Source organism: Oncorhynchus masou, chromosome 5 (genome assembly GCF_036934945.1).
Source record: "Oncorhynchus masou masou isolate Uvic2021 chromosome 5, UVic_Omas_1.1, whole genome shotgun sequence".
In the NCBI taxonomy this organism is placed as follows: domain Eukaryota; kingdom Metazoa; phylum Chordata; class Actinopteri; order Salmoniformes; family Salmonidae; genus Oncorhynchus; species Oncorhynchus masou.
Genome location: NC_088216.1, coordinates 52,940,323 through 52,953,127, shown reverse-complemented (window position 1 = coordinate 52,953,127; position 12,805 = coordinate 52,940,323). Strand labels below are relative to the sequence as shown.

The window sequence follows — 12,805 nt, the reverse complement described above, 5'->3', positions numbered from 1 at the left end:
AGTGATAGGAGCAAGAGCCGTGTGCGGGTTTTCTTTTAAAAAGCATTATTCCTACGCACCTGCAACGATACGTTTTTGAATATTTGCTGAGCACTACCTTTCTGTGTTTTTTTTCACTGCCGTCATCTTTTGTCCTCCTCAGAGAAGTTCTGGTTCTGCCGCCTGTCTCTGAACCACAAGGTGCTGCACTATGGAGATCTGGACGAGTCTCCCCAGGGGGAAGTGCCCCTTGAGCTGCTCACCGACAAGAGTGAGTCTCCTGGCTGCAACTCTGTGTCTCCCCCCACTCACTCTCAGTGATGGGGTCACAGTGACCTGTGCAATCGTGACTATTTGAGATTCGAGTGAGGTTGCCTATCAAAAGGCAAGCTAATCAGGTGAAATCTCATTGAACATGGCGAGGCATTAGCTCTGAGCTGATGTTGCACAGATTCACTTGTCGTCTGGAGGGCAGACGATCCAGTCAAGTGTTACGACTGACACTGACTGATCCACATCACACCTAGGTCAGTGGAACTGTGCAGTGGTTGACTTAGATAAAGGCCTGTTCATCTCGTCTTAATTTCCTGCTCTTTGTCGTCTTCCCCTTCAGTCCCCGTGTCTGATATCAAGTCTGTGGTGACGGGGAAGGACTGCCCCCACATGAAGGAGAAGAGTGCACTGAAACAAAACAAGGTAGGCTACTGTGGCCTCTTATCAGCAGAGTGCATCCCAAATGGTAACCTATTCCCTATATACTGCACTACTTGGATATAGGGTGCAATTTGGGACATAGACCTGTTAGTCATGCTAACAGACATCACACCATGTAGCTACGAGCCCTACCTCTTCTTCAGCTCAATGGTTATGGAGTATCTAGGGAGTTTCTCACTCCTCCGTCCTCTCCTCGACTCCTCTGTCCTCTCCTACGTGACCTGGAAACCAATAAGTGTTTTCCATATGTATGAGCGTGTCAGTTCGTTAATATGTCAACGGAGGACTTTGCTCCTCTTCTTGATTTCCATCTCCAGCGGAGGACACTCGGTGTATCCTCCTGCGGGAAGACTTTTGAATTCTGCCACATCCCCTTTGAAACAGCTGTTTCCTCGGATGAGAAAAGCATGTACACATTTAAAAGCTATATGTAACAGTGTTGCTTCTGTCCCTCTCCTTGCCCCGGCCTGGGCTTGAACCAGGAACCCTCTGAACACATCAACAACTGCCTTCCATGAAGCATCGGTACTATTCACTCCACTAAAAGCCGCGGCCCTTTGCAGAGCAAGTGAAACAACTACTCCAAGGTCTCAGAGCAAGTGACGTCGCTGATTGAAACACTACTAGCGCACTCTGCTAACCAGCAGGCCATTTCACACCGGTTACATATACGCTACTTATCCTTTTATCTATAAAATAGCACAACTAGCTACATTTATTTTTATCTCTTTACACATGTTTTGGGATTCCACCTCCTGTAAACGTCATTTGTCTGATAATGTGCTAAAGAAGGAGTCTCATTTCATACAAGCCCATTTGTTTTCACGTTTCCTCTTCTCCTCTCCTCGATTACCTTTTTTCCAAAAGGAGGCGAGGAGAGGACAGAGGAGAGGATGCGAGGAAATCCATTTGAGATTCTCCACATCATCCTAGTGCACTGTATGATGTTTATATTAGAGGTTTGGACATGAGGTGTGTTCTCTTGTTTGGGTAGGAGGTTTTAGAGCTGGCCTTCTCCGTCCTGCACGATCCTGATGAGAACCTCAACTTTGTGGCCCCCAACAAATATGAGGTGAACGGCATGTTTAACCCCTCAGAATTAATAACTCTGAAGACATGATCTGCGTTGTATGTGAGGGCATACCGCAAATGTACTGTATGTTATCTGACCCATGCTCTCTATTTGCTTTGTGTGTTGTGTGCGTGCATGCGCCTGCCTGCACTGAGCAGTACTGTGTCTGGACTGATGGGCTGTGTGCGTTGCTGGGCCGAGAGATGGGCAGTGACCTCACCCGCAGCGACCTGGACACGCTCATCTCCATGGAGATGAAGCTCCGCCTCCTGGACCTGGAGAACATCGCCATACCCGAAACCCCTCCCCCTGTGCCAAAAGAGCCCAGCACTTACAACTTCACCTACAACTACGGCTGAGGGGTGTGTGTAAGGCCGGTTTGTGTGAGAGAGCTGGGCCGTATTTGTGTCGGTGTGTGTGGAGCACGGTTGCGTGTGTATATTTGTGTGTAATAAGACGAAGGAAACCACTCATCCCCTAGCCACTTAATCCTGAAATCAACATCACGTGTCTGATACTCTGAAATCCAACTGCCCACAAATAATCCAGGCAGGCTACGTAACACTAGACAACAAAATGTTCCATTGTATTTAAAAAAAACAATCACCGTTATGGTACATGCTTGATACGAACCTGAAAGTTAATATTTTATTTCGTAATTCATCACTTCATGGCCGTACCAACTTTTTTTGTTAAATAAGCTCTGTGTGTTTTGAACAGTTACAGCTGAGCCCCAATATTGCTTCATGCATCGTCATAACAATAGAACCAGATCTGTTTGAACTGACACATCACGGCCCAGGGTCTTTTCCAAGGTGTTGTATTCAAGCCACTCCCCGTGTCTGCTCATCCTCTAATTCAGTACTAATCAATATTATTGATGTTTGTTATGCAGAATCTGATTTATATTTTTGTAAATGACTGTGAACTCACTCAGCTTTGAAGAGAAGGAACATTAACGTTCTAGCAACCTACTAATTTGACTTTAAAAAATTGTGGTTTAGGGCACAAAAGATTGAGCTAGGTATTAAACTGACAGAGGTATCAGAGAAATCAGTAAGCCATTTGATGGCTTATCACATATTTGTCTTCTATAACTATTATACTTTGCACAGTCAAACTCAGTTGCCAAATGGTGATCTGTATGTGGAGACATTTAACACTAAACAAAATGGACCTTTCACCACGCAAGCACTCTGAAGTCACATATTCTCTGGAATTATTAGGTTAGGAGATGGCCAAAATGCCTCGTAACATGAATCCTCAATGGTCAAGGTGTCAAATATTGAATAATGTGTTTTTGTTGTATCTTGCACTGCTGATGAAAGTAACAAGAAATGTGCTCAGTATTTGCTATTGGAGTTTGGTTACACTGTACGTAATTGAATAGGATTCAGTGGTCTTGTATTGCAAGTTATTTGTAAAAGGGTTCTACCTTTGTCAAGGGGTTCTGATATTTGATGTCCCATTGTTCATAGTACACAATCTAAAATGGATGTTATGTCAAAGACATCACTGTCAAAAGCTTGTAGCTGCTTAGAGAATTCTACAAAATGCCACATTGAACAAAGTCGGGTTGCTAATGTACACCCCAACAGTATGGAGACTTTAAGAGGCTTAAGCATTAGGTACTCTTTAACATGACGTACTGAACCATGACCGTGTTCAGGCTAGTGCTGTTAGTGAATGACATGTTAGTCATGAAATACATTTACAGTTGAAGTCGGAAGTTTACATACATTTAGGTTGGAATCATTAAAACTCATTTTTCAACCACACCACAAATTTCTTGTTAACAAACTATAGTTTTGGCAAGTCAGTTAGGACATCTACTTTATGCATTGCACAGGTCATTTTTCCAACAATTGTTTACAGACACAGTGAATTACAAGTGAAATAATCTATCACAAATCCAGTGGGTCAGAAGTCTACATACACTAAGTTGACTGTGCCTTTGAACAGCTTGGAAAATTCCAGAAAATGATGTCATGGCTTTAGAAGCTTCTGATAGGGTAATTGACATCATTTGAGTCAATTGGAGGTGTACCTGTGGGTGTATTTCAAGGTATCTTCAAACTCAGTGCCTCTTTGCTTGACAGCATGGGGAAATCAAAACAATTCAACCAAGACCTCAGAAAAAAAATTGGTAGATCTCAACAAGTCTGCTTCATCCTTGGGAGCAATTTCCAAATCCCTGAAGGTACCACATTCTATGTACAAACAATAGTACACAAGTACAGTGGGGCACAAAAGTATTTAGTCAGCCACCAATTGTGCAAGTTCTCCCACTTAAAATTTCAATTTCCAAACGCCTGAAGGTACCACGTTCATCTGCACAAACAATAGTACACAAGTATAAACACCATGGGACCATGCAGCCGTCATACCGCTCAGGAGGGAGACGGGTTTGATCTCCTATAGATGAACGTACTTTAGTGCGAAAAGTGCAAATAAATCCCAGAACAACAGCAAAGGACCTAGTGAAGATGCTGGAGGAAACCAGTACAAAAGTATCTATATCCACAGTAAAACGAGTCCTATATCGACATAACCTGAAAGGCCGCTCAGCAAGGAAGAAGCCACTGCTCCAAAACCTCCATAAAACAGCCAGACTACGGTTTGCAACTGCACATGGGGACAAAGATTGTACTTATTGGAGAAATGTCCTCTGGTCTGATGAAACAAAAATGGAACTGTTGGCCATAATGACCATTGTTATGTTTGGAAGAAAAAGGGGGAGGCTTGCAAGCCGAAGAACACCATCCCAACCGTGAAGCACGGGGGTGGGAGCATCATGTTGTGTGGGTGCTTTGCTGCAAGAGGGACTGGTGCACTTCACAAAATAGATGGCATCATGAGGAAGGACAATTATGTGGATTCATTGAAGCAACATTTTAAGACATTATTTAGGAAGTTAAAGCTTGGTCGTAAATGGGTCTTCCAAATGGACAATGACCCCAAGCATACTTCCAAAGTTGTGGCAAAATGGCTTAAGGACAACAGAGTTAAGGTATTGGAGTCGCCATCAAAGCCATGACCTCAATCCTATAGAAAATGTGTGGGCAGAACTGAAAAAGCGTGTGTGAGCAAGGAGGCCTACAAACCTGACTCAGTTACACCAGCTCTGTCAGGAGGAATGGGCCAAAATTCACCTAACTTATTGTGGGAAGCTACCTGAAATGTTTGACCCAAGTTAAACAGTTTAAAGGCAATGCTACCAAATACGAATTGAGTGTTATGTGAACTTCTGACCCACTGGGAATGTGATGAAAGAAATAAAAGCTTAAATAAATCATTCTCTACTATTATTCTGACATTTCAAAATCTTAAAATAAAGTGGTGATCCTAACTGACCTAAGACAGGGAATTTTTACTAGGATTAAATGTCAGGAATTTTGAAAAACGGAGTTTAAATGTATTTGGCTCAGGTGTATATAAACTTCCGACTTCAACTGTACGTATGGTATTCATATATAAATCATTGTCTGTATATAATGTTGCCTTACTAAAACAATGTGTTTTGTGTGAATAAATATGTTAAACTCGTATGGTATGTTTGTCCTGGAAAAGAGGGTATTGAAATGACTTTTCACACGTTTACATTATCTTCATGCAACCACGTTTATTTCATGACTCGTAGGCCACACAAGCTCATAGAAACTGGACTGCTAAGTTCTAAATTGTGTAGCGTGTAAAAATTGTCTGTTCTCGGTTGCAACACTCAGTAGTGAGTTCCAAACTGCCTTTGGAAGCAATGTCAGAACAATAACTGTTCGTTGGGAGCTTTATGAAATGGGTTTCTATGGCCAAGCACACAAGCTTAAGATGACCATGTGCAATGCCAGGGGTTGGCTAGACTGGTGTAAAGCTTGCCGCCAATGGACTCTGGAGCAGTGGAAACGCGCTGTCTGGAGTAATGAATCACACTTCACTATCTGACAGTTCGAAGGACGAATCTGAGTTTGGCGGATGCCAGGAGAACAGTACCTGCCCGACTGCATAGTACCATCAGTAAAGTTTGGTGGAGGAGGATAATGGTCTGGGGCTTTTCATTGTTAGTTCCAGTGATGGAAAATCTTAACTACAGTATGCAATGACCTTTTAGATGATTCTGTTCTTCCGACCTTGTGAAACAGTTTGGGGAAGGCCCTTTCCTGTTTCAGCATGACAATAACCCTGTGCACAAAACAAGTTCCATACAGAAATGGTTTGTTGAGATCAGTGTGGAAGAACTTAACTGGCCTGCACAGAGCCCTGACCTCAACCCGATCGAACACCTTTGGGATGAATTGGAACGCCGTCTATGAGCCAGGCTTAATCGCCCAACGCCTGTGTCTGACCTCACTAATGCTCTTGTGGCTGAACGGCAGCAAGTCCCCACAGCAAAGTTCCAACATTTGTGGAAAGCCTTCCCAGAAGAGTGGAGGCTTTATAGCAGCAAAGTTGGGACCAACTCCATATTATTATCAATGACTTCGTAATGAGATGTTCGACGAGCAGGAGTCCACATACTTTTGGTAATGTAGTGTAGTTCCGGCCGGCTGGCCAGGTAGGAAGGTCTGGTCGGCCAGGTAGATAGGTCGGTAGATAGGACTGGCCGGCCAGCATGCCGGCAAGGTTGGTTGGTCCAGCCAGGTAGATAGGTAAGGTCGGCCAGGAGGTTGTAGGTGTCTGGCCGGCCAGGAGGTTGTAGGTGTCTGGCCGGCCAGGAGGTGTCTGGCCGGCCAGGAGGTTGTAGGTGTCTGGCCGGCCAGGAGGTTGTAGGTGTCTGGCCGGCCAGGAGGTTGTAGGTGTCTGGCCGGCCAGGAGGTTGTAGGTGTCTGGCCGGCCAGGAGGTTGTAGCTGGCCGGCCAGGAGGTTGTAGGTGTCTGGCCGGCCAGGAGGTTGTAGGTGTCTGGCCGGCCAGGAGGTGGCCGGCCAGGAGGTTGTAGGTGTCTGGCCGGCCAGGAGGTTGTAGGTCTGGCCGGCCAGGAGGTCTGGCCGGCCAGGAGGTTGTGTCTGGCCGGCCAGGAGGTGTCTGGCCGGCCAGGAGGTTGTAGGTGTCTGGCCGGCCAGGAGGTTGTAGGTGTCTGGCCGGCCAGGAGGTTGTAGGTGTCCGGCCGGCCAGGAGGTTGTAGGTGTCTGGCCGGCCAGGAGGTTGTAGGTGTCTGGCCGGCCAGGAGGTTGTAGGTGTCTGGCCGGCCAGGAGGTTGTAGGTGTCTGGCCGGCCAGGAGGTTGTAGGTGTCTGGCCGGCCAGGAGGTTGTAGGTGTCTGGCCGGCCAGGAGGTTGTAGGTGTCTGGCCGGCCAGGAGGTTGTCTGGCCGGCCAGGAGGTTGTCTGGCCGGCCAGGAGGTTGTAGGTGTCTGGCCGGCCAGGAGGTTGTGTCTGGCCGGCCAGGTGTCTGGCCGGCCAGGAGGTTGTGTCTGGCCGGCCAGGTGTCTGGCCGGCCAGGAGGTTGTAGGTGTCTGGCCGGCCAGGAGGTTGTGGTGTCTGGCCGGCCAGGAGGTGTCTGGCCGGCCAGGAGGTTGTAGGTGTCTGGCCGGCCAGGAGGTTGGTGTCTGGCCGGCCAGGAGGTCCGGCCGGCCAGGAGGTTGTAGGTGTCCGGCCGGCCAGGAGGTTGTAGGTGTCCGGCCGGAGGTTGTAGGTGTCTGGCCGGCCAGGAGGTTGTAGGTGTCCGGCCGGCCAGGAGGTTGTAGGTGTCCGGCCGGCCAGGAGGTTGTAGGTGTCCGGCCGGCCAGGAGGTTGTAGGTGTCCGGCCGGCCAGGAGGTTGTAGGTGTCCGGCCGGCCAGGAGGTTGTAGGTGTCCGGCCGGCCAGGAGGTTGTAGGTCCGGACCTACCTATCTTGTCGGCCAGCCGGCCGGACCTACCTATCTTGTCGGCCAGCCGGCCGGACCGAACTAAATCGCTGGCCGGACGGACTTAGCTATCTGACCATCTGGACCTACCTACCAGCCGGACCTAGCTACAGTGCATTTAGAAAGTATTCAGACCCCTTTATCCAAATTTTGTTACGTTACAGCCTTATTCTTAAATGTATTAAATCGTTTTTTCCCTCATCAATCTACACACTATCCCATAATGTTTAGGACATTTTTGCAAAAATATTGATAAAAGATTAACTGATATCACATTTTATGTAAGTATTCAGACCCTTTACTCAGTACTTTGTTGAAGCACCTTTGGTAGCGATTACAGCCTCGAGTCTTCTTGGGTATGATGCTACAAGCTTGCCACACCTGTATTTAGGGAGTTTCTCCCATTCTTCTCTGCAGATCCTCTCAAGTTCTGTCCGATTGGATGGGGAGCATTGCTGCACAGCTATTTTCAGGTCTCTTCAGAGATGTTCGATCGAGTTCAAGTCCGGGGTCTGGCTGGGCCACTCAAGGACATTCGGAGACTTATCCCGAAGCCACTACTGGATCGTCTTGGCTGTGTGCTTAGGGTCATTGTCCTGTTGGAAGATGAACCTTGGCCCCAGTCTGAGGTCCTGATCGCTCTTGAACAGGTTATCATCAAGGATCTCGCTGTACTTTGTGCCATCTTTCCCTCTATCCTTTTCCTGTGATTTGGAAAGGTGTGTGCCTTTCCAAATCACGTCCAATCAACTGAATTTACCATAGGTGGACACAATCAAGTTGTAGACACATGTCAAGGATGATCAATGGAAACAGGATGCACCTGAGCTCAATTTTGAGTCTCATAGCATACCTTATTTCCTTACATAAATAAGGTATTTCTGTGTTTAATTTTGAATACATTTGCAAATATTTATAAAAACCTGTTTTCAATTTGTCATTATGGAGAATTGTGTGTAGTTTAATGAGGGGAAAAATGATAATCAATTTTAGAATAAGGCTGTAATATGACAAAGTGGAAAAAATCAAGGGGTCTGAATACATCACGAATGTACTGTATCGAGCTGGCTGGCCTGGACCTACCTACAGTTGAAGTTTACATACACCTTAGCCAAATACATTTAAACTGTTTTTCACAATTCCTGACATTTTAATCCTCGTAAAAATTCCCTGTCTTAGGTCAGTTAGGATCACCACTTTATTTTAAGAATGTGAAATGTCAGAATAATAGTAGTGATTTATTTCAGCTTTTATTTCTTTCATCACATTCCCAGTGGGTCAGAAGTTGACATACACTCATTATTTGGGAGCATTGCCTATAAATTGTTTAACTTGGGTCAAATGTTTTGGGTAACCTTCCACAAGCTTCCCACAATAAATTGGGTGGATTTTGGCTCATTCCTCCGACAGAGCTGGTGTATCGGAATCGGGTTTGTAGGACTCCTTGCTTTTTCAGTTCTGCCCATAAATGTTCGATAGGATTGAGGTCAGGGCTTTGTGATGGCCAGTCCAATACCTTGACTTTGCTGTCCTTAAGCCATTTTGTCCATTTGGAAGACCCATTTGCGATCAAGCTTTAACTTTGACTGATGTCTTGAGATGTTGCTTCAATATATCCACATAATATTCCTCCCTCATGATGCCATCTATTTTGTGAAGTGCACCAGTCCCTCCTGCAGCAAACCACCCCCACAACATGATGCTGCCACCCCCGTGCTTCACGGTTGGGATGGTGTTCTTCGGCTTGCAAGCATCCCCCCTTTTCATCCAAACATAACAATGGTCATTATGGCCAAACAGTTCTATTTTTGTTTTTCATCAGACCAGAGGACTTCTCCAAAAAGTACGATCTTTGTCCCCATGTGCAGTTGCAAACTGTAGTTTGGCTTTTTTATGGCGGTTTTGGAGCAGTGGTTTCTTCCATGCTGAGCAGCCTTTCAGGTTATGTCGATATAGAACTCGTTTTACTGTGAATATAGATACTTTTGTACCTGTTTCTTCCAGCATCTTCACAAGGTCCTTTGCTGCTGTTCTGGGATTGATTTGCACTTTTCGCACTAAAGTATGTTCATCTCGAGGAGACAGAATGCGTCTCCTTCCTGAGCGGTACGACGGCTGTGTGGTCCCATGGTGTTTATACAGTGGGGCAAAAAAGTATTTAGTCAGCCACCAATTGTGCAAGTTCTCCCACTTAAGATGAGAGAGGCCTGTAATTTTCATCATAGGTTCACTTCAACTATGACAGACAATGAGAAAAAAAAATCCAGAAAATCACTGTAGGATTTTTTATGAATTTATTTGCAAATTATGGTGGAAAATAAGTATTTGGTCACCTACAAACAAGCAAGATTTCTGGCTCTCGCAGACCTGTAACTTCTTCTGAGGCTCCTCTGTCCTCCACTCGTTACCTGTATTAATGGCACCTGTTTGAACTTGTTATCAGTATAAGACACCTGTCCACAACCTCAGTCACACTCCAAACTCCACTATGGCCAAGACCAAAGAGCTGTCAAAGGACACCAGAAACAAAATTGTAGACCTGCACCAGGCTGGGAAGACTGAATCTGCAATAGGTAAGCAGCTTGGTTTGAAGAAATCAACTGTGGGAGCAATTATTAGGAAATGGAAGACATACAAGACCACTGATAATCTCCCTCGATCTGAGGCTCCACGCAAGATCTCACCCCGTGGGGTCAAAATGATCACAAGAACGGTGAGCAAAAATCCCAGAACCACACGGGGGGACCTAGTGATTGATCTGCAGAGAGCTGGGACCAAAGTAACAAAGCCTACCATCAGTAACACACTACACTGCCAGGGACTCAAATCCTGCAGTGCCAGACGTGTCCCCCTGCTTAAGCCAGTACATGTCCAGGCCCGTCTAAAGTTTGCTAGAGAGCACTTGGATGATCCAGAAGAAGATTGGGAGAATGTCATATGGTCAGATGAAACCAAAATAGAACTTTTTGGTAAAAACTCAACTCGTCGTGTGTTTGGAGGAAAAAGAATGCTGAGTTGCATCCAAAGAACACCATACCTACTGTGAAGCATGGGGGTGGAAACATCATGCTTTGGGGCTGTTTTTCTGCAAAGGGACCAGGACAACTGATCTGTGTAAGGGAAAGAATAAATGGGGCCATGTATCGTGAGATTTTGAGTGAAAACCTCCTTCCATCAGCAAGGGCATTGAAGATGAAACGTGGCTGGGTCTTTCAGCATGACAATGATCCCAAACACACCGCCCGGGCAACGAAGGAGTGGCTTCGTAAGAAGCATTTCAAGGTCCTGGAGTGGCCTAGCCAGTCTTCAGATCTCAACCCCATAGAAAATCTTTGGAGGGAGTTGAAAGTCCAACAGCCCCAAAACATTACTGCTCTAGAGGAGATCTGCATGGAGGAAAACGCACGACCCACGTGGAGTTCCAGGTCTCCGGTAGCCTCTGGAACTGCCGATCTGCGGCCAACAAGGCAGAGTTCATCTCAGCCTATGCCTCCCTCCAGTCCCTCGACTTCTTGGCACTGACGGAAACATGGATCACCACAGATAACACTGCTACTCCTACTGCTCTCTCTTCGTCCGCCCACGTGTTCTCGCACACCCCGAGAGCTTCTGGTCAGCGGGGTGGTGGCACCGGGATCCTCATCTCTCCCAAGTGGTCATTCTCTCTTTCTCCCCTTACCCATCTGTCTATCGCCTCCTTTGAATTCCATGCTGTCACAGTTACCAGCCCTTTCAAGCTTAACATCCTTATAATTTATCGCCCTCCAGGTTCCCTCAGAGAGTTCATCAATGAGCTTGATGCCTTGATAAGCTCCTTTCCTGAGGACGGCTCACCTCTCACAGTCCTGGGCGACTTTAACCTCCCCACGTCTACCTTTGACTCATTCCTCTCTGCCTCCTTCTTTCCACTCCTCTCCTCTTTTGACCTCACCCTCTCACCTTCCCCCCCTACTCACAAGGCAGGCAATCTCCTGATTCTGCCTCCTCAACCCTCCTCTCTTCCCTTTCTGCATCCTTTGACTCTCTATGTCCCCTATCCTCCAGGCCGGCTCGGTCCTCCCCTCCCGCTCCGTGGCTCGACGACTCATTGCGAGCTCACAGAACAGTGCTCCGGGCAGCCGAGCGGAAATGGAGGAAAACTCGCCTCCCTGCGGACCTGGCATCCTTTCACTCCCTCCTCTCTACATTTTCCTCCTCTGTCTCTGCTGCTAAAGCCACTTTCTTCCACTCTAAATTCCAAGCATCTGCCTCTAACCCTAGGAAGCTCTTTGCCACCTTCTCCTCCCTCCTGAATCCTCCTCCCCCCCCCTCCCTCTCTGCAGATGACTTCGTCAGCCATTTTGAAAAGGTCGACATCCGATCCTCGTTTGCTAAGTCAAACGACACCGCTGGTTCTGCTCACACTGCCCTACCCTGTGCTCTGACCTCTTTCTCCCCTCTCTCTCCAGATGAAATCTCGCTTCTTGTGACGGCCGGCCGCCCAACAACCTGCCCGCTTGACCCTATCCCCTCCTCTCTTCTCCAGACCATTTCCGGAGACCTTCTCCCTTACCTCACCTCGCTCATCAACTCATCCCTGACCGCTGGCTACGTCCCTTCCGTCTTCAAGAGAGCGAGAGTTGCACCCCTTCTGAAAAAACCTACACTCGATCCCTACGATGTCAACAACTACAGACCAGTATCCCTTCTTTCTTTTCTCTCCAAAACTCTTGAACGTGCCGTCCTTGGCCAGCTCTCCCGCTATCTCTCTCAGAATGACCTTCTTGATCCAAATCAGTCAGGTTTCAAGACTAGTCATTCAACTGAGACTGCTCTTCTCTGTATCACGGAGGCGCTCCGCACTGCTAAAGCTAACTCTCTCTCCTCTGCTCTCATCCTTCTAGACCTATCGGCTGCCTTCGATACTGTGAACCATCAGATCCTCCTCTCCACCCTCTCCGAGTTGGGCATCTCCGGCGCGGCCCACGCTTGGATTGCGTCCTACCTGACAGGTCGCTCCTACCAGGTGGCGTGGCGGGAATCTGTCTCCTCGCCACGCGCTCTCACCACTGGTGTCCCCCAGGGCTCTGTTCTAGGCCCTCTCCTATTCTCGCTATACACCAAGTCACTTGGCTCTGTCATAACCTCACATGGTCTCTCCTATCATTGCTATGCAGACGACACACAATTAATCTTCTCCTTTCCCCCTTCTGATGACCAGGTGG

The 12,805-nt window shown here is 47.2% G+C and overlaps 1 protein-coding gene across 4 annotated transcripts in view; it reads left to right on the top strand.

Annotated features, from left to right (window-relative positions):
• Nucleotides 1–5,311, top strand: part of LOC135539823 (engulfment and cell motility protein 2) — a 36,731-nt gene extending 31,420 nt beyond the window's left edge. For all 4 annotated transcript variants that reach the window (XM_064965970.1, XM_064965968.1, XM_064965969.1 and 1 more), the window contains 4 exons: nucleotides 143–250; nucleotides 593–675; nucleotides 1,688–1,765; nucleotides 1,924–5,311. In XM_064965970.1, the coding sequence (XP_064822042.1) occupies nucleotides 143–250; nucleotides 593–675; nucleotides 1,688–1,765; nucleotides 1,924–2,124 (470 nt within the window). In that variant the 3' untranslated portion in view covers nucleotides 2,125–5,311. The remainder of the gene's footprint in view (nucleotides 1–142; nucleotides 251–592; nucleotides 676–1,687; nucleotides 1,766–1,923) is intronic.
• Nucleotides 5,312–12,805: the final 7,494 nt, after the last annotated feature.